The 20162-nt window shown below is 37.7% G+C and overlaps 1 protein-coding gene across 7 annotated transcripts in view; it reads left to right on the top strand.

The window, feature by feature from the left end:
• KMT2A (lysine methyltransferase 2A) overlaps positions 1-20162 on the top strand; it is a 75147-nt gene that overhangs the window by 41865 nt on the left and 13120 nt on the right. For all 7 annotated transcript variants that reach the window (XM_016129312.2, XM_016129309.2, XM_016129311.2 and 4 more), the window contains 15 exons: positions 261-371; positions 666-739; positions 1331-1524; positions 1840-1946; positions 2748-2885; positions 3585-3743; positions 4012-4129; positions 4294-4372; positions 5537-5697; positions 5895-6080; positions 6284-10520; positions 11190-11270; positions 12220-12284; positions 13561-13731; positions 15517-15591. In XM_016129312.2, the coding sequence (XP_015984798.2) occupies positions 261-371; positions 666-739; positions 1331-1524; positions 1840-1946; positions 2748-2885; positions 3585-3743; positions 4012-4129; positions 4294-4372; positions 5537-5697; positions 5895-6080; positions 6284-10520; positions 11190-11270; positions 12220-12284; positions 13561-13731; positions 15517-15591 (5956 nt within the window). The remainder of the gene's footprint in view (positions 1-260; positions 372-665; positions 740-1330; positions 1525-1839; positions 1947-2747; positions 2886-3584; positions 3744-4011; positions 4130-4293; positions 4373-5536; positions 5698-5894; positions 6081-6283; positions 10521-11189; positions 11271-12219; positions 12285-13560; positions 13732-15516; positions 15592-20162) is intronic.

Here is a 20162-nt window from a genome sequence, read left to right as displayed (position 1 = left end):
TTGTGGCCCTTTTGGGGTAACTTACCATGATATGGCTATTTTATTTGCATTCTTGCATTATTAGCCCTGCATCTCTTGACTGCTACAAGTTAATGGGGAGCTGAATCTCAGACTTCTCTTCTGAAGAGAAATTACACTGTTAAGATAAGGTGTCGATTTTCTGTTGGCTTTCTGTGCCAGATGACTTAGGAGAGAAGGAAGAAGTGGTTTTGAGAGCACACTGTTTTATGAATAATTAATGCTTGTCTTTTTGTATACAGTTGGAGTTCAGTGATGATATCGTGAAGATCATTCAAGCAGCCATTAATTCTGATGGAGGGCAGCCAGAGATTAAAAAAGCCAACAGCATGGTCAAGTCCTTCTTTATTCGGGTGAATGATATGAATAGTTCATGTTTTTAATGCTTATCTATGGGTAATTACCCCATGAGCAGAATGGATTTTTGTCTTCTACATTTTGCTTTGTTATGTGTATAAAACATCTTTTGGTTTAATTCATTCCCCTGATTCTTTGAGAGGAAGTTGATGAGGTCGCCAGAGTGGATGGGTCTTTCCCTTGGTGGCCTGACATCATCCTCACATTGACAGAGAAGCTGGTGTGAAGTCGTTGTGGTTTCCAGATGAATGTCCACATGCTTACATTTTGTTTGCTTGTTTTTCCGTTAGCAAATGGAGCGTGTTTTTCCATGGTTCAGTGTCAAAAAGTCCAGGTTTTGGGAGCCAAATAAAGTATCAAGCAAGTAAGTGAATTCTGTATTACTTTTATTCTCATCAGCTAGAAATCTCAGAGTTCTTATATTTCTAGATTGAGGTTTTTATAGACTAGGTTTTACTGTTAAAATGCCTTTTAAGTACTGGCTTAGAGACAACACTTAATGTTTATTATAGTCTATTGCCCTTTTTTTCCCTGCATTTGTTATGTTTTAAAGAACCTGGTTTAATTTGTGGTGTATGTACACATGTTCTATTTATAACCTCATAATTGGGCTTGTTATAATTGTGCTCTATTTTATTTACGTTCAAATGGTGCTCTCTATACCTCTCTTGATTTTCCATGTTTAGCCTTGAATTTTTCTTCCAGTAAATTTTGATTCTTTGATAAGGTTATCATTTATTTCTGGGTGTTTAACCAAGAGTCATACATTGAGAATGTATTTTTAAAAATAATAGAATATTTAGACAGTTTCCAAATTTTGTGACTCGCTCTTACATTCTGTGAATGGCTTGTATCCGGGGCTGAGACCTGATGATATCAATAATTTGATTATTATGTACAGTTCTGGGTGTATTGTAGGAGTTCAATAAACATTTGTTGAATCAATTATTTTCAGCAGTGGGATGTTACCAAACGCAGTGCTTCCACCTTCTCTTGACCATAATTATGCTCAGTGGCAGGAGCGAGAGGAAAACAGCCACACTGAGCAGCCTCCTTTAATGAAGAAAATCATTCCAGCTCCCAAACCTAAAGGGCCTGGAGAACCAGACTCACCAACTCCTCTACATCCTCCTACACCACCAATTTTGAGTAAGGCACCAAATGAAGAGTCATTATTCATTTCTCTCTAGTTGCAAATGATTGACTGTGAATCTAAATTTAACATACTTCCATATTAGAAATTCTCAGGTCATTTTTAAATATAATAAAATCATATTTTTGCTTCACTTGGAACGTTAATAAGGAATTGGTATAAATACTCAAATATAATAGATGTTGAGATAGCATAACTTTGGACACTTTTATGAAATGTTTATAGACGATTTAAGCTAAATTGTTTTCTTTTTTCCTTGTAATCAGACATAGTATTGCCAGTTTTAACTGGATGTCTTTTGGGTCTCCAAGGTACTGATAGAAGTCGAGAAGATAGTCCAGAACTGAATCCACCCCCAGGCATAGAAGATAATAGACAGTGTGCATTATGTTTGGCATATGGTGATGACAGTGCTAATGTAAGTACTTTGGCATACAGGGTCCTACTTATTAGATGTCTGTAATGAACTTTGTGTCTAAATCTGATGACTGAGTGCCATTTGTTTAATGAATGTCACTTAGATTGTGGAACTTGGAGGTTTTTTCAGTAACTGATTTAGTTGCTTTAAAAGATAATCTGCCTTAAATTAACCTGCTGATGTCTAGTAATTTCTATGGGAAGTTCCTCTAAAAGGTTTTATGAAAGTCAATAAAATAGAAGTTGTTTATTAAATAGCTTGTGTTTAGTGTCATATAGCAGAATGGTTAAGATCTTTTGTTCTGGCAGGCTGCCTGCATCCATTGCTGTGCTTTATTACTTAGTTATTGACCTTGGTAAGGAGCTTCTCTGACCCTCATTTTTAAAATGAGGATAAAAAAACCTCAGAATGGTTATGAGGATTAAAGGAAATAATGTATGTAAAGCCTTAGTGCCTGGTACATAGTAAGCTTATAATAAAAAAAGTTTTTTTAGTACAAGCTGAGAGAACTGACTCTGAAATACAGTTTTAAAGAAGTCAGTGCACTTTTATAAATTTACAACATTGCTTATTTTTTAATTCTCTATGTTTATAAAATAATTCCAGTTCATGGAAAAGGTAATCAGAAAGGAGGAAAGTGGAAATAGAAACATTTGAAAAGGATCATAATTTTTGCATGTATTCCTAAGTTAAAGAATTTTAATTGACTTATTGAAGTTGTCTTGACTGAGGTAAAGCAAATACCAAGGAAAACCTTTGACATTATATTTTTTAAAATAAAAAAATGTCTTTATTTCATAGGATGCTGGCCGTTTGCTGTATATTGGCCAAAATGAGTGGACACATGTCAATTGTGCTTTGTGGTCAGCAGAAGTGTTTGAAGATGATGATGGATCACTAAAGAATGTGCATATGGCTGTGATCAGGGGCAAGCAGCTGGTAAGAACTTGTGGTGGGTAAATGTGCAGAAGAGATTCCCTCTCAGTTTCCAGATGTCTTTCTGTGGCTACCTGCTTCCTCACTGATGTTTTTATAGTGCCTTCAGAGTGGTTAGTTAGTAACAAGTATTGGTGTACACTATAGGCAGATTATTATTCTTACCCTTGGAGGATGGGTGCAAAAGAAAAAAAGAAGTCTTCCCTGTAGAGGAGCTTAGATTGTGACTGTGACAGAATAAAGTGGTGACATGAGCTAAGGAAATCTTTGAATCGTAATGATGTTTGCCTGTTAACTCTATTAACTAGAGAACTGTTAGGCTTCTGACTAGTATAATATTTCTAGAACTGAGTTCTTTCAGATATGATAGCTTTCTAGCAGGATGGTGTTTTAATATAATCTTCAAAGTTTCATCTTCTCTAAATCAATCTTGTATTTTAGAAGAAAAAGTATGTTTTAGTCCAGATTCTAAATCAAATTATAGTATTTAAATTTAGTAGTCATAGGGCCCCATGGACAGTGGGAAAGAGAAGAATGGTAAAGGAGGCTTTATGGCTCATATCGTTTCTCTGTAATCAGCAGATTATCAATAAACAAAATGAAATGTAGGAAACCCAGAATGGGGTTATTCTGTAGAGGAGATGGAAAATGGCTAAAAAATCTGAAAGTCTGAATAGGACTCTGTTCTTTTTGGATTGTTAGAGATGTGAGTTCTGCCAAAAGCCAGGAGCCACTGTGGGTTGCTGTCTCACATCCTGCACCAGCAACTATCACTTCATGTGTTCCCGAGCCAAGAACTGTGTTTTTCTGGATGATAAAAAAGTATATTGCCAACGACATCGGGATTTGATCAAAGGCGAGGTGAGAGAGTGTTAGTTGCTTTTTGAATTCTCTAGAAACTCAAGGAACATAGGCTGAATATAGCAAGCAAGATGATAAACTTTGTTTTATCTTCCTACTAGGTGGTCCTAGAATCTCCTCCTTTTAGGAGAAATACAGAAGTCCTGCTAGTGAAACAGAAGGGTGATTTTAAGATATGCTCTATACTTTCCCTCTGAGAGAGTCAGTATTATGAGCATAATTTATAAAGGGGCACCCTATGAACAGCTACCCTGGGTTTCCATTTCAGGTGGTTCCTGAGAATGGATTTGAAGTATTTAGAAGAGTGTTTGTGGACTTTGAAGGAATAAGCTTGAGAAGGAAGTTTCTTAATGGCTTGGAACCAGAAAATATCCACATGATGATTGGTATGACATGGGCCTTGGTTGTAGGGGAAGTCTGGATATAGTGCTGGGGTACTTTCTAGACTTCAGTTATAAAATGATTTTATATATGTGTATCTATATATGTATATACACATACGTAAATATCTCATTATCTCCTCTCTAATAATTCTTCTTTCCTTGGTCAGGCTCCATGACAATTGACTGCTTAGGAATTCTGAATGATCTCTCTGATTGTGAAGATAAGCTCTTTCCTATTGGATATCAGTAAGTAGTGCAGTAAGAGGACAACAGCTTCCACGATTTGGGCACTCTGAAGCAATGAGCCATACTTGTTACCTACTTTTAATTGCTATTAAAAATTAACTACTTCTTTACTACTTCTGTTGGATTAGGACTAAAGTATAATTTTATTTTGTCTAAATCCAGTGATGGAAGAAAAGTGTTAAATAATATTGTGATAAGTTTACCCAGTGACAGACGATTACCAGAATTAGTGAGGTGATCACATTGAAAGGTATAAAAATGTTGAATCACTATATTGTACAACTGAAGCTAATATAATTAATATGATATTGTATACCAACTATACTTAAATTAAAAAAGTTTTCAGAACCAATTCAAAATAAAACCTAAATAGGAATACAGTTAGTCTCTTAAGATTCCACCAAATTCCATTCATCTAGATTCAATCCAGATCGTTGTCATAGATCATATACCTCATGCCTCTTTCCTCAATTTTACATTTTTATAGATCTTTATAAAAAGACATTTCCCCTCAATAGTAATCAGATTCCCTAGTAAGAATTTTTTTTATCTTTCCTATATGAAGTAAATTGCTTAAACTTTTAGCAACCTGACAATATAAATTTAAGATTCTTTTTTTATCTCTCCCCCTGTAGAGCCTTATTTCATTATATGTACGTAGTCCAACTTATTCCTGCATTCTAATTCTGATGACACAGTGTATACTCCACATTTAGCTGGAAGCTCTTTTTATAAAGTAGGTTCCATCAGCATCCAGAAAATTTGAAGCACTTACATTTCCCTTGTCTCATGGGGCTTTTCTTCCAAAGGAAACACCTCAGGTTTGCGCGTTCCTTGCTTTGTACATGTTGTGGGGCAGTTGTCTCTTCCTGAAGGCCAATAACTATTTCTTGTAGTAGTTAGTATTTTTCTTTCTCTGCATTTTAGGATATGATACAATAAAAAAAGATCTGATAATATTTTCTGAGAGGCTTAAAAAACCCTGATGACTTCAAAAAGCTTGGAACACCTTAACCAGGGAAATTTATAATAAGAATTGATGAAGTAAAGCTAAATTATTTAAATGAGGGAGACCGCGAAACCTAGGATAAGAAGAGGTTTTGACACATTAGTCTCTACTTCTGTTCTCTAATTTCTGGTAATTTTTACAAATCTGTTTGCTAGGTGTTCCAGGGTATACTGGAGCACCACAGATGCTCGCAAACGCTGTGTGTATACATGCAAGATAGTAGAATGCCGACCTCCAGTTGTAGAGCCAGATATCAACAGCACTGTTGAACACGATGAAAATAGGACCATCGCTCATAGTCCAACATCTTTCGCAGGTTAGTCTTTAATCAAGATGGGACTTGAATTAGATTTTGGGGAGTATTGGGATTGAAGCATGGGAAAAAGTCATTTCTTTGGGAGATCTCATTTGTTCCCATTTTGATATTTATCTCGTGACTGGCTTTCTGTTGGTTCATTTGTTCGATATTTTAATTGGACTTTTCTTAATGAGGGTTTTTGTATCGTACCACAGAAATTTCATCTAAAGAAAGTCAAAACACAGCTGAAATTGTAAGTCCTCCATCACCAGACCGACCTCCTCATATGCAAACATCTGGTTCCTGTTTTTATCATGTTATCTCAAAGGTCCCTAGGATTCGAACACCCAGTTATTCTCCAACACAGAGATCTCCTGGCTGTCGGCCATTGCCCTCTGCAGGTAAAAGACTTCATTGACCCCAACAAAGTCAGCTCAAAGATGCTTTTGTTCTTTTAGGCAACTTTATCTTAGTGGCTTTTGCTGATTAAAAATGTTGATTTTCAGTTATCTATAAATATATATAGCCAGGTCATTGAAACCAATGACTACCACACATTTGTTCAATCTATAATTCAATGTATTACTTCTTCTCTCTTGTTTAGGAAGTCCTACTCCAACCACCCATGAAATAGTCACTGTGGGTGATCCTTTACTCTCCTCTGGACTTCGAAGCATTGGCTCCAGACGTCACAGTACTTCTTCCTTGTCACCCCAACGGTCTAAACTCCGGATTATGTCTCCAATGAGAACTGGGAGTACTTACTCCAGGAATAGTGTTTCCTTAGTCTCCACCATAGGGACCACTACAGATCTTGAGTCAAGTGCCAAAGCAGTCGATCATGTCTTAGGGCCCCTGAAATCAAATACTAATTTAGGGCAAAACACTCCCGCCTCTTCAAATTTGCAAAGGACAGTAGTTACAATGGTCACTAAGACCAGTCACTTGGATGGATCTTCATCTTCGGAAGTGAAATATTCTAGTGCTTCAGACTTGGCATCCAAGAGCTCCTCTCTAAAAGGAGAGAAGACCAAAATGCCGAGTTCCAAGAGTTCAGAAGGACCTGCACATAATGTGGCTTACCCTGGCATTTCTAAACTGGCCCCACAGGTTCATAATACAGCATCTGGTGAATTAAATGTTAGTAAAATCAGCACTTTTGCTGAACTCTCTTCAGTACCATTTTCTTCTAAAGAGGCTCTTTGTTTCCCACCACTCCATTTGAGAGGGCAAAGGATTGATCGAGACCAACATACAGATTCTAACCAACCAGTGAACCCCATTCCCAATGAAGATACTGAAGTCAAAACCTTGAAGCTACCTGGGGTGAGCAACAGATCATCTATTATCAATGAACATGTGGGATCTAGTTCCAGAGACAGGAGACAGAAAGGGAAAAAATGTTGTAAAGAAACTTTCAAAGAAAAGCATTCCAGTAAGTCTTTTTTGGAACCTGGTCAGGTGACAACTGGTGAGGAAGGAAACCTAAAGCCAGAGTTCGTTAATGAAGTTTTGACTCCTGAATTTATGGGGCAACGACCATGTAATAATGTTTCTTCTGATAAGATTGGGGACAAAGTTCTTTCTATTCAAGGAGTCCCCAAAGCTCTATCCATGCAAGTAGAGGGCTCTACTAAGGAATTACAGACACCCAGGAAACGCACAGTCAAAGTAACACTGACACCTCTAAAAATGGAAAGTGAAAGTCAGTCCAAGAATACCCTGAAGGAGAGTAGTCCTGTTTCTCCTTTGCAAATAGAGTCAGCATCCCAAGCAGAATCCATTTCAGCCTCTGAAAGTCCAGGAGATGGTCCACTGACCCAACCAAGCCCCAATAATACCTCATCCCAGGATTCTCAGAGTAACAACTATCAGAATCTTCCAGTACAGGACAGAAACCTAATGCTTCCAGATGGCCCCAAACCTCAGGAGGATGGCTCTTTCAAGAGGAGGTACCCTCGTCGCAGTGCCCGGGCACGTTCTAACATGTTCTTTGGGCTCACCCCACTCTATGGGGTGAGATCCTATGGTGAAGAAGACATTCCATTCTACAGCACCTCAACTGGGAAGAAACGAGGCAAACGATCAGCTGAAGGACAGGTGGATGGGGCTGATGACTTAAGCACTTCAGATGAAGATGATTTATATTACTACAATTTCACTAGAACAGTGATTTCTTCAGGGGCAGAGGAACGTCTGGCATCCCATAATTTGTTTCGGGAGGAGGAACAGTGTGATCTTCCAAAAATTTCACAGTTGGATGGTGTTGATGATGGGACAGAGAGTGATAATAGTGTCACAGCTACAACAAGGAAAAGCGGCCAGATTCCAAAAAGAAATGGTAAAGAAAATGGAACAGAGAATTTAAAGATTGATCGACCTGAAGATGCTGGTGAAAAAGAACATGTCATTAAGAGTTCTGTTGGCCACAAAACTGAGCCAAAGATGGATAATTGCCACTCTGTAAGCAGAGTTAAAACACAGGGACAGGATTCCTTAGAAGCTCAGCTCAGTTCATTGGAGTCAAGTCGCAGAGTCCACGCCAGCACCCCCTCAGACAAAAATTTACTGGACAGCTATAATACTGAGCTCCTAAAATCTGACTCAGATAATAACAATAGTGATGACTGTGGGAATATCTTGCCCTCCGACATTATGGACTTTGTGCTAAAGAATACTCCATCCATGCAGCCTTTGGGTGAGAGCCCAGAATCTTCTTCATCAGAACTCCTGAATCTTGGTGAAGGCTTGGGTCTTGATAGTAATCGTGAAAAAGACATGGGTCTTTTTGAAGTGTTTTCTCAGCAGCTGCCGACAACGGAACCTGTGGACAGTAGTGTCTCTTCCTCTATCTCAGCAGAAGAGCAGTTTGAGTTGCCTCTGGAACTACCATCTGATCTCTCTGTCCTGACCACCCGGAGTCCCACTGTCCCTAGCCAGAACCCCAGTAGACTCGCCGTAATCTCAGATTCAGCAGAGAAGAGAGTAACCATCACGGAAAAATCTGTGGCATCCTCTGAAGGTGACTCAGCACTGCTTAGTCCTGGAGTAGATCCAACGCCTGAAGGCCACATGACTCCTGATCATTTTATCCAAGGACACATGGATGCAGACCACATCTCTAGCCCTCCTTGTGGGTCAGTGGAGCAAGGTCATGGCAACAATCAGGATTTAACTAGAAACAGTAGCACCCCTGGCCTTCAGGTACCTGTTTCCCCTACTGTTCCTATCCAGAACCAGAAATATGTGCCCAATTCTACTGAGAGTCCTGGCCCATCACAGATTTCTAATGCAGCTGTCCAGACCACTCCACCTCACCTGAAACCAGCCACTGAGAAACTCATTGTTGTTAACCAGAACATGCAGCCACTTTATGTTCTCCAAACTCTTCCAAATGGAGTGACCCAAAAAATCCAGTTGACCTCTTCTGTTAGTTCTACACCCAATGTGATGGAGACAAATACTTCAGTATTGGGGCCCATGGGCAGTGGTCTTACCCTTACCACAGGACTAAATCCAGGCTTGCCAACTTCTCAGTCCTTGTTCCCTCCTGCCAGCAAAGGGTTGCTCCCCATGCCTCATCACCAGCACTTACATTCCTTCCCTGCAGCTGCTCAAAGTAGCTTTCCACCTAACATCAGCAGTCCTCCTTCAGGCCTACTTATTGGAGTTCAGCCTCCTCCAGATCCCCAACTTTTGGTTTCAGAAGCCAGCCAGAGGACAGACATCAGTACCACAGTAGCCACTCCATCCTCTGGACTCAAGAAAAGACCCATATCTCGTCTACAGACCCGAAAGAATAAAAAACTTGCTCCCTCTAGTACCCCTTCAAACATTGCCCCTTCTGATGTGGTTTCTAATATGACATTGATTAACTTCACACCCTCGCAGCTTGCAAATCATCCCAACCTGTTAGATTTGGGGTCACTTAACACTTCATCTCACCGAACTGTCCCCAATATCATAAAAAGGTCTAAATCTGGCATCATGTATTTTGAACAGGCACCCCTGTTACCACAGAATGTGGGAGGACCTGCTGCCACAGCAGCAGGCACATCAACAATAAGCCAGGATACTGGCCACCTCACATCAGGGCCTGTGTCTGGCTTGGCATCCACTTCCTCTGTCTTGAATGTTGTATCCATGCAAACTACGACAGCCACTACAAGTAACACGTCAGTTCCAGGACATGTTGCATTAACCAATCCGAGGTTGTTGGGTACCCCAGATATTGGCTCAATAAGCAACCTTTTAATCAAAGCTAGCCAGCAGAGCCTAGGGATTCAGGACCAGCCTGTGACTTTACCGCCAAGTTCAGGAGTATTTCCACAACTGGGGACGTCACAGACTCCTACTGCTTCAATGACAGCAGCATCTAGTATCTGTGTCCTACCCTCTGCTCAGACTATGGGCATAGCAGCAGCTTCACCTTCTGGGGAAGCAGAAGAACACTATCAGCTTCAGCATGTGAACCAGCTCCTTGCCAGCAAAACTGGGATGCTCTCTTCTCAGCGTGATCTTGATTCTGCTCCGGGGACCCAGGGATCCACCTTTTCCCAGACAGTAGATGCGCCTAATAGTGTGGGGCTAGAGCAGAATAAGGCTTTATCCTCAGCTGTGCCAGTCAGTTCAGCCTCTCCTGGGGGCTCTCCATCTGGACAGCAGTCAGCAAGCCCCTCGGTGCCAGGTCCCACTAAACCCAAACCAAAAATTAAGCGGATTCAGCTGCCTTTGGAGAAAGGAAATGGCAAGAAGCACAAAGTTTCCCATTTGCGGACCAGTTCTGAAGCACACATTCCAGACCAAGAAGCCAACACGACATCCCTGACCTCAGTCACAGGGTGAGAGATCTATGTATTGGCTGTGCTGGGTCTGTGGGATTTGTGCTCTATCTAGATCTGAGGCTTGAAGTGATAAGTCTTCTGGGAGGGACATTCCTCTGTTCAGGTTGCAGTACTCGGGGGTTTTCTGGGTTTTGACTTTGATATTTTTCTCTCAGTGTTGATTTATAGAGCAAAATGCAGTTCCATCCATAGGCAGTTTGTCTTGGATAGAACCACATCTCTAATTTCTCTGCTCTGATTTCAAATGGTGCTGCTGTTTCTTCCTGTTCCTTTTTTGATGAGACTTAGGATACTAAGGGATGATTATTCCTGTGTGGAGGGCAAAGCCACCTGTAGTAGATACTCCTAGAGTCCTTTTTAAAATATTATCATTCGAATGTAACATATATATAATGTGCACAAGTAAATTTTGGCATATGTATACACCCATGTAGCCACCATTCAGATCAAGATACAAAACATGTCTAGTGCTCCATAAGGCTCCTTGTGCCTTGTTTTAGTACCTCCTCAAGGTAACCACTATCTAACCTGTATCACCACAGGTTGGTTTTCCTGGCTCATAACTTTTATTAGATCTTGAGAGAGTCATTTCTTTAGACTGACCTACACATTTGGTACATATTTACTGGTGGTTTTCTTGAAAAGATACAAATGATTCTGTTTCAGGACTCCAGGAGCAGAGGCTGAACAGCAGGATACAGCTAATGTGGAACAGTCATCACAGAAGGAGTGTGGGCAGCCTGTAGGGTAAGCATAAAAATTAGTTCTCAAAGATTAAGTTCTCAGTTCTGTCCGCCTCATTTCAAAAATAGTTTTTCCTGATTTGTATTGATTTTTGCCGCCAAAGTTTTTTTTCAAAAATGGAAATAATATATACTTGTTTTTAAATAAAAGCAGCAGGGAATTATTTAAATGATGGATAATGGTTCCCTGTTCATCTTGCCCAGCCCCCTCCTAGTTTATTCCTTAGAGGCAACCATTGCTAATAATTTGTTTTCATCCATGTAGACATCTGTACATATACAGATATACATGGTATATGCATGAATATGTAAATACCTTTTTTACATAAAGTGAATCATGCTGTACATACCGTTCTATACTTGGTTTTATTACTTACTATGTTGTATTATGTATACATTTCTGTGCCAGTATAGATGCACTTTATTTTTTTAATGGCTGCCTCTGGTTCTATTGTGTGGCTCTACAATAATTTATTTAACTAGCCCCTATTGATCTACATTTGGATTATTTCCAAGATTTATTTAATTCTTGAAAGTGAAAATTGGTGATGGTTTCCTAGCTCTTGCACTTTGCTTATGTTTTTAGTTAAAACAGCGAACGTAAGTAGCTTGTAACTCCAGAACTACTTCTAACCAGTGTTCTTTCCTTTTCTTTCCCAATACTAAGAGGATGAGAAACATTTAAAGATACACTCTATACCTCCAAAAGCAGAAACTTAACATCAATATTTAAGAAAAAAATCTCATAAAAGATGGTTTTATGTTATGTACCATATAATACTGCGGTGACATGTTCATTCCACAGGTTCTGCACAGAGCACCTTGTGGTTCATTTCCAGTAGTTGCTTTGTATAACTGACATAGTTATGGAAGATTACAGTTTTTATCTTCGAATTGACAAACTAGCTGATGTTGCATCTCAGGTTTTTTTTTGTCTTATTTTTTTCATTTAGGCAAGTGGCTGTTCTTCCTGAGATTCAGACAACACAAAATTCAGCAAATGAACAAGAAAGTACAGGTATGTGGGTGGATAACAGGTGAGAATCAGAATTTCAAAGCCAAAAATACTATGAAAATCACCTTCATTGCCTACCGATGTTCTAGATTAAAAAAAAAAAAAGGAATAAAGAAACCTAAGGTCCAAAGAAGTTACGTGATTGGCCAAAGTTGTAGAGTGAGACTCACAGCATCTATCTCTTGGTCCAGTGCTTTTCCGCCTCATATTCTGTCATTATCTGTCAACTATAGGATACAAACTTAAAATTTGTAAGTACTCTTCTGCTTTGCTTGCTTTAACAGCAAGTGTGATTTAAATAGTTAGCGATAATCCAACTTCATCTCTTAGTTGTCACTGAAGAAAACCAAGAACCATTTTTGTGATATAAGGTAGCCAGATTTTGGTTATGACACCAGGTACATCTCTATAGTATTTTCAATCTGTCTTAATGAATTTGGTGAGTAAACAACAGGTCACTTCAAGATTAGACAGCTGTCACTGAAGAAAACCAAGAACCATTTTTGTGATATAAGGTAGCCAGATTTTGGTTATGACACCAGGTACATCTCTATAGTATTTTCAATCTGTCTTAATGAATTTGGTGAGTAAACAACAGGTCACTTCAAGATTAGACAGCCCTGCACATAAGGCTTTGCCCATTTCTATTGAGATGACTTCTCTTAAGAGAACCAGGTAGAGAAAATGCTTAGGCGCATAAGATTTGGGATGTAATCGTATTCTGCTGACTTATTGATTCTTTAAGAGGGTTGATACATTTCTTTGTGTGAGAATGCAGTAAGGGCTGGAACCAGATGAGTTGAAATCGCAGCTTTACCACTTATTAGCTGTATGAATTTAGGCTATTTACTTAACCTCTCTCTACCTCAGTTTCCTAACCTTTAAAATGGACTGTTTTGAGGTTTATATAAATTAACATACAGAGAATTCCTCTAAGAGTGCCTTATACATAGTGCTCCATATATATTAACCTTTATTATTTTTTAACTTTAACCCTATTAAGGCCAGTTACTTGAAAAACTATCAAATTGTCATACCAGAAACTACCACAGAGACAACATGACTTTATTTAAAAAAAAAAAATTCTAGCTTTAGTCATTTCTAGCTATGACCTAGGTAGCAAGTTGCTCTACCTCTTTGAGACTCAGTTTTATTGTCTGCAAATGGGAATAATACCAAATGTGGAATGTTGTTAGGCCTGGAGATAACATATGTAAAGTCAATGCTCAGTAAGTGTGTGCTGTTGCAACCACTTTGTCCCCTGTTTTCTTCCTCGTAGAGCCTAAAACAGTGGAAGAAGAAGAAAGTAATTTCAGCTCTCCACTGATGCTTTGGCTTCAGCAAGAACAGAAACGTAAGGAAAGCATTGCTGAGAAAAAGCCCAAGAAAGGACTTGTTTTTGAAATTTCAAGTGATGATGGCTTTCAGATTTGTGCAGAAAGTATTGAAGGTAAGTGGATTAAATTATGTTGACCCACGTACACCAGTCCTGTTCCAGCTAAATCTACACTTCATGTATATTTATATTATTTATATGGGCAGTTTCGTACTAGCTATTACAGAAGATACTTGGAAGTGTTATACATTTAACCTGTCCTTTGGAAGTTAGTGTTATTGAGAAATAGTTCATAATTTATATGAAAAGTTAATGATACAGATTATATTTTTAAGATTACACACATGCTAGCAGAGCACATGAGACCTCTGCTTATCTCTCTGGCCTTGTCTTCTACCACTCCTTGTGTACCTTAAATGCCATTCTCTCTCACCTCTGTGCCTTCACACAATTCTTCCCTCTACCTGGAATGCTCTTTCTGTCCTCATGCACCTGGTGAACTCCAGCTCATCCTTCAAGATTCGGCTCAGAAAGACTTCTCTGACTTTCTGGCAGATAAGCTGTCCCACTCCCTCCTTTCTGCTCCTTTTAGCTTCTTAAATGTATCTCTCTTATAGCTTAAAATTTGTTTTGTAAATGTCTGTGAACTTTTATGTCTAATTCACTCAACAGAGAACCTCCCATAAGGGCTTGAATTTTATTTTTTTATTCATCTTTGTTCCCCAAGCATATAGGTGTTTGTTAACTGTTGAAGCGAATATTCGGTATTCAATAAAGTACTAGAGAAGTTTGAAGGAAAGAAAGATCACTGTGGATCACTTTGGGTTATCAAAAAAACACATGAAGATTAGTAGAATAGGAGATTCTTTAAAAGAGGTAATAGAATTTGGGTTAGGCAAAGTGAAGAGGGAGGGCCTTTTAAGAAGGAATATAAGCAAAGTTAGCAAGACAGGAATACATATGGTGGGTTTAGAGTAGTGTTGGGTGGGAAAAGGATGTTGAAATCCTTGTCAGGTAGTAGTGAAAGAAAAAATTGGGAAGATGGATTGGACACAGGTTTTGGAGGGCCTTCAGTGCCAAACAATGAGGCCTTCGAAAATTTGGGAGAATGGAGTAAAAGTAGAATTTAGGGAAGCTTAATGTGCTAGCTCTATAAAAGGTAGATTGAGTTGGAGGACAGGAGGTCACTAATGTGAGTATTGGTACAGTAGAGATGTCAGGTAACAAAAGCCCATCTCCAATAGGAAAAGAAAGGTAAGGAATATGGACACACTTAATGACTGCTTGGATATGGAGATTAGAGAGAGAAGAGTCAAAGATGACTCTGAAGATTCAGGCCTGGGTGACTTAAAAAAAAAAAAAAAGATATGTTTGGAAAACAAAGATATAACTAGTTTGAGTGCATGAGTTCCACATAAGACATAGTAAGTGTGAGGTAGTGGTAAGAAATCGAACAGACAGTAAGAGATCATAGAATCTTAAGTTAGAGCTGGAAGGGATTGTAAAAGTTTTCTAGTTATATGATTGCCCCATAGTCCTGGTTAAATTGTTAATGCTAGTGTTGTATTAATTAAGGGTTCAGGGAATAGAATTCATACCAAGCATTCAGGTTTAGGACTCGGACTACTATCAAGCAATGTGAATGCTTTGGGGTTTCAGGGGTCATTTTCAGAAGGTATGAATCTCCTTACTGCTTCTGTATCCTTTTTAACAGAAAGAAACACTGTTGAGTAAGTGTACCTTCCCAGCTTCTTTCTTATGTACTGAACTGATTTACAATAAAACAAAAAACTGTTCTGGCAGGATGTGTTTTCAGACTGTAGGGATTCTAAGCACAATGCTTGTGCGCACACCATTGGTGTTAAGAGATGTTTACTTGAATATTTTATTTCCTAACAGATGCCTGGAAGTCCTTGACAGATAAAGTCCAGGAAGCTCGATCAAATGCCCGCCTAAAGCAGCTCTCATTTGCAGGTAATGGCTAGAGTGGTCATTTTCTTCCTGTCTCAGAATATTCTGGTAACTTGTTCTAAGTTACAGAGTTGATTGCACAAACTTTTTTTTTCCTTTTAAATAATTTTTCCACAGCTTTATTGCAATGTAAATGACACAATTCACCCATTTAAAGCATACAGTTCTTTGACTTTTACAATATTCGCGGAGTTGTGCAACCATCACTTCTGTATAATTCCAGAACATTTTCATTATCCCTAAAATAAACCTCATACCCATTGGCAGTCACTTCTCAGCCCCATCCCCTGGCAACCACTAATCTTTCTGTCTCCATGGATTTACCTGTATATTTCATATAAATGGAATCATATAATATGTTGCCTTTTGTGACTTCTTTCTTTCATTTAACATAATGCTTTCAAAATTTCTTTCTGCTGTAATATTGCATAAATACCTCATTTCTCTTTTTTAACAAATAATTTTTTTTATTATGGTAAAATACACATAATGTAAAATTTACTATTTTACCCATTTTTAAGTGTACAGGTCAGTTAAATACATTCACATTCTTGTGCAACCATCATCTTCACATTCATCCTCATAACTCTTCATCTTTTATAACTGAAACTCTATACCCATTAAACAATAACTCTCCATCTTCTCCCTCACTTGAGCCCCTGGCAACTACCATTGTACTTTTTGTCTTTGTGATTTTGACTACTCTAATTATCTCATATAAGTGGAATATATAGTATTTGTCATTTTATAACTGGCTTATTTCACTTAGCACAATGTCCTTGAGGTTCATCCATGTTGAAGCATGTGTTCGAATTTCCTTTTTAAGACTGAATGATATTCCATTGTATGTGGAATGTTATTTCCCATTTTGCTTATCCATTGATCATTAATGGACACTTGGTCTGCTTCTATACCCAGAAGTGGAATTGCTGGATCATATGGTAATTTAATTTTTTGAAGAATCGTCATACTGTTTTCCTCAGCAACCGTACCATTTTACATTCCCACCAATAGTGCACAAGGGTTTCAGTTTCTCCACATTCTTCACTATACTTGTTTTTTTGCCAGTAGCCATCCTAATGGGTATAGTTTTCTGTTTACATCCCAGCTGATTAGTGATGTTGAGCATCTTTTCATGTGCTTATTGCTCATTCATATATCTTCTTTGGAGAAATGTTTATTCAAATCCTTTGTCTTTTTTTTAATTGGGTTGTTTGTTTTTTTTGTTGTTGAGCTTTAGAAGTTCTATATATTCTGGATATTAATCCCTTATTAGATATATGATTTGCACATATTTTCTTCAATTCATGGGCTACCTTTTCACTGTGGACAGTGTCCTTCCCCCCACCCCCCTTTTTTCCATTTTTTTTTTTTTTGTAGATTGGTGAGGGAGATAATTGGGGAGCAAGAAAATATGATTCATAGGTCCTGCTCCGTCCAGCTGTGGTTGCCATTGGGTAAACTATAATTAAATTGATACACAACCTCTCCACCTCTCCAGTAGTTGCTCTGAATTGATTACTGATACTGTAAAATTCTACTCTTGGAGGAAACCAGCGTTTTGACTCAGTGTTCAGCCTAAAATTGAATAGCCTAGCCCTTTTTTTTTCCAATGAGACAAATATTTCTTTGGTTTAGCCATGTCTTTTACTGTCGGGTGGAATGGTGGTAAGAAACCATGAGCTCTAGAAGCAAAGACAATTGACTTCAGGTTCTGTCTCTGCCCTGTTGCTATCAGTATTACATTGTATGCAAGCTAATTAACGTCTCTGGGTTTCAGTCTCTTATGTATCAAGTGGGGATATTTATGCAACCTTCAAAGTTTGTTCTGAGGATTAATTAAAATAATGAATCTGACATTGGCAGCTATTTATATAGAGATATTTATATACACATAACTAAATGTTATATATCCTAATATACTTAATGGCCAAATTAAGGCCGTTATCTTGACTGAAGGGATTTGAGACAGTTGAGAGAAATTTCTGAATACTAGCAGTTTTTGATAATGTCTTTTGATGCACAAAATATTTTAATTGTCATGAAGTCCAGTTTGTCTATTTTTTGTCACCTGTGCCTTTGGTGTCAAACCAAAAAAATCATTGCCAGATCCAGTGTTATGAAGATTTTGTCCAATGTTTTCTTCTAAGAATTTTATAGTTTTAGGTCTTAATTTAGGTCTTTGATCCATTCCGAGTTAATTTTTATATATGGTGTTAAGTAAGGGTCAAACTTTTGTTTTTTTGCATATGGATATCTAGTTTTCTCAGCATAATTTGTTGAAAAGAGTTTCTTTTCCCCCATTGAATGGTCTTGGCACCCTTGGCAAAAATCATTTGACCACCAGATACGTGAAGGTTTGTTTCTTGGCTGTCTGTTCTGTTCCGTTAGTCTATGTGTCTATCTTTATGCCATACCACAAAGTTTTGATTACTTTATTGTCAATTTTGAAATCAGAGAGTGTGAGTCCTCCAGTATGTGTGTGTGTTGTTTTTGTTTCTTTCCCAAAATTGTTTTGGCTATTTGGGGTCCTGCGAGATTCCACATAAATTTTAGGATGACTTCTATTTCTGCAAAAAAGGTCATTGGGGTTTTGGTAGGGATTGCATTGACTCTATAGATAGATTATGGTAGTATTGACATTTCAACAATATTAAGTCTTTCAATCCATGAACCTGGGATGTGTTTCTATTTATTTATATCTTTTTAAATTTTCTTTCAGCAGTGTTTTGTAGTTTTAATTGTACAAGTCTTTGACTTGCTTGATTAAGTTAATTCCTAACTATTTTTCTCTTTGTGATGTTATTGTAAATGGACTTGTTTTTGACATTCTTTTTCAGATTGTTTATTATTTGTATGTAAATGCAGCCGATTTTTGCGTGTTGCCTTTATATCCTACTTTGCTGAATTATTTTGTTTGTTTGTTTGTTTTGTGGACTCTTTAGGGTTTTCTACCTATGAGATATCTGCAAACAGATAATCTTGGTTTCCTTCTGTTTTGGCTACCTTTTATTTTTCTTACCTAATTGCTCTCACTAGAACTTTCAGTACTATGTCGAATAGAAGTGGTAAAAGCAGGCATTTTTGCCTTGTTCTTGATGTTAGAAGAAAAGCTTTCAGTCTTTCATCATTGAGTATGTTATTTGCTGAGGGTTTTTCACATGTGTTTTTTAAGAATTTTGTTCCTTTATATTGTCAAATAGTATTCCATTATGTGATTACCATTATTTATCATATTCATTCATCAACTGATGGACATTTGGGTTTATTCTACCTTCTGACTATGATGAATAATTTTGTCATGAATGTTTATGTACAAGTTTTTGTATAGACATGTTCTTTTGGGTGTATACCTAGGAGTAGAATTGCTGGGTAACTCTATGTTTAACTTTTTGAGGAATTGCCAAATAGTTTTTGAAAAGTGGCTGCACCATTTTACATTTCACATTTCCACCAACAATGTACAATGGTTCTAGTATCCACATCCTTGCCAACACTTGTTACTGTCTGTCTTTTTTATTATAGACGTCTCAGTGAGTGTGAAATGGTATCACATTGTGGTTTTGTTATACCTTCCTTCTTAAAGTTGAAAGTGTCTCATTGCTATTAGACTTCAAATTAAATTTAGGCAGTGTAACAACATCATTAGTACAGTTGTTTCAAGTGAACGTCAAAGGTTTAAACTAATCTAAGAGATGTAGAAACCCTCTATTGACTCAGTTTTTTTCCATATCTATCTTTCCATACCTCTTTAAATTCCTTTCAGATTGGTCCTTGGAGGGGAAGCGAATGAGTACTTAGAAGAATTTAACTTTATCTATAATGTTTCTGTTTTTGTTTGAAGAAAAAAGGGAAAATATTCAAGGCATATATTAGAAGATATTAACACTTGTTTATTTTAAGTGGCAGGTACATGTGTAGCTATTATAACAGCCTGTGTACTGTTCTATATTTTAAAATTTTCAGAATTTTTTTTAATTAGAAAAAGAGCAAAGGGCATAACAGGCATTTTATATCGCACAAGATACAAATGGCCAATAGCAATGAAAAGATACTCAATCTCACTCATAATTTTAAAAATGCATATTAAAACATAATTAAATGTCTTCGCCTTCATTAAAGATTTAGAGTTTGGAGATAATATAGATAACGATGGAGGAAATGGACTTTCTCTTATGTCATTACTATAACTATTTGGAGGAGCAGTTGAGCAATAGCTATCAAAATTTTCAAGTCACATGCCCTTCCATCCAACAATTCCACTCTGAGAAATTATCCTATAAATGGTCTCAACCAAGTCACAAAAATGTGTTAGGATGTTTATATCGTCTAACATGTTGGTAGAAAACTGAAAGCAACCCAAATACTTCTTATTGGGGGGAATTTAGCATGAGGTCTAAAGTAAATTAATTGAAAAGGCAAGTTTTAACAGTATATATCTAGTATGAGCATGATTCCTTTTAGATACTTGTGTGTGTGTGTGCGTGTGTGTGTGTGTTGCCTCTGAGGAATAAGACCTGGGAAATTAAAATTGCAACATTTACTTCTCTGTACTATTTCACTTTATTTCTATG

The sequence above is a fragment of the Rousettus aegyptiacus genome, unplaced genomic scaffold (genome assembly GCF_014176215.1).
Source record: "Rousettus aegyptiacus isolate mRouAeg1 unplaced genomic scaffold, mRouAeg1.p scaffold_m13_p_5, whole genome shotgun sequence".
Taxonomy (NCBI): Eukaryota; Metazoa; Chordata; class Mammalia; order Chiroptera; family Pteropodidae; genus Rousettus; species Rousettus aegyptiacus.
Note: the sequence above shows the minus strand (reverse complement) of the source record. Positions and strands in the feature narration are given on the sequence as shown.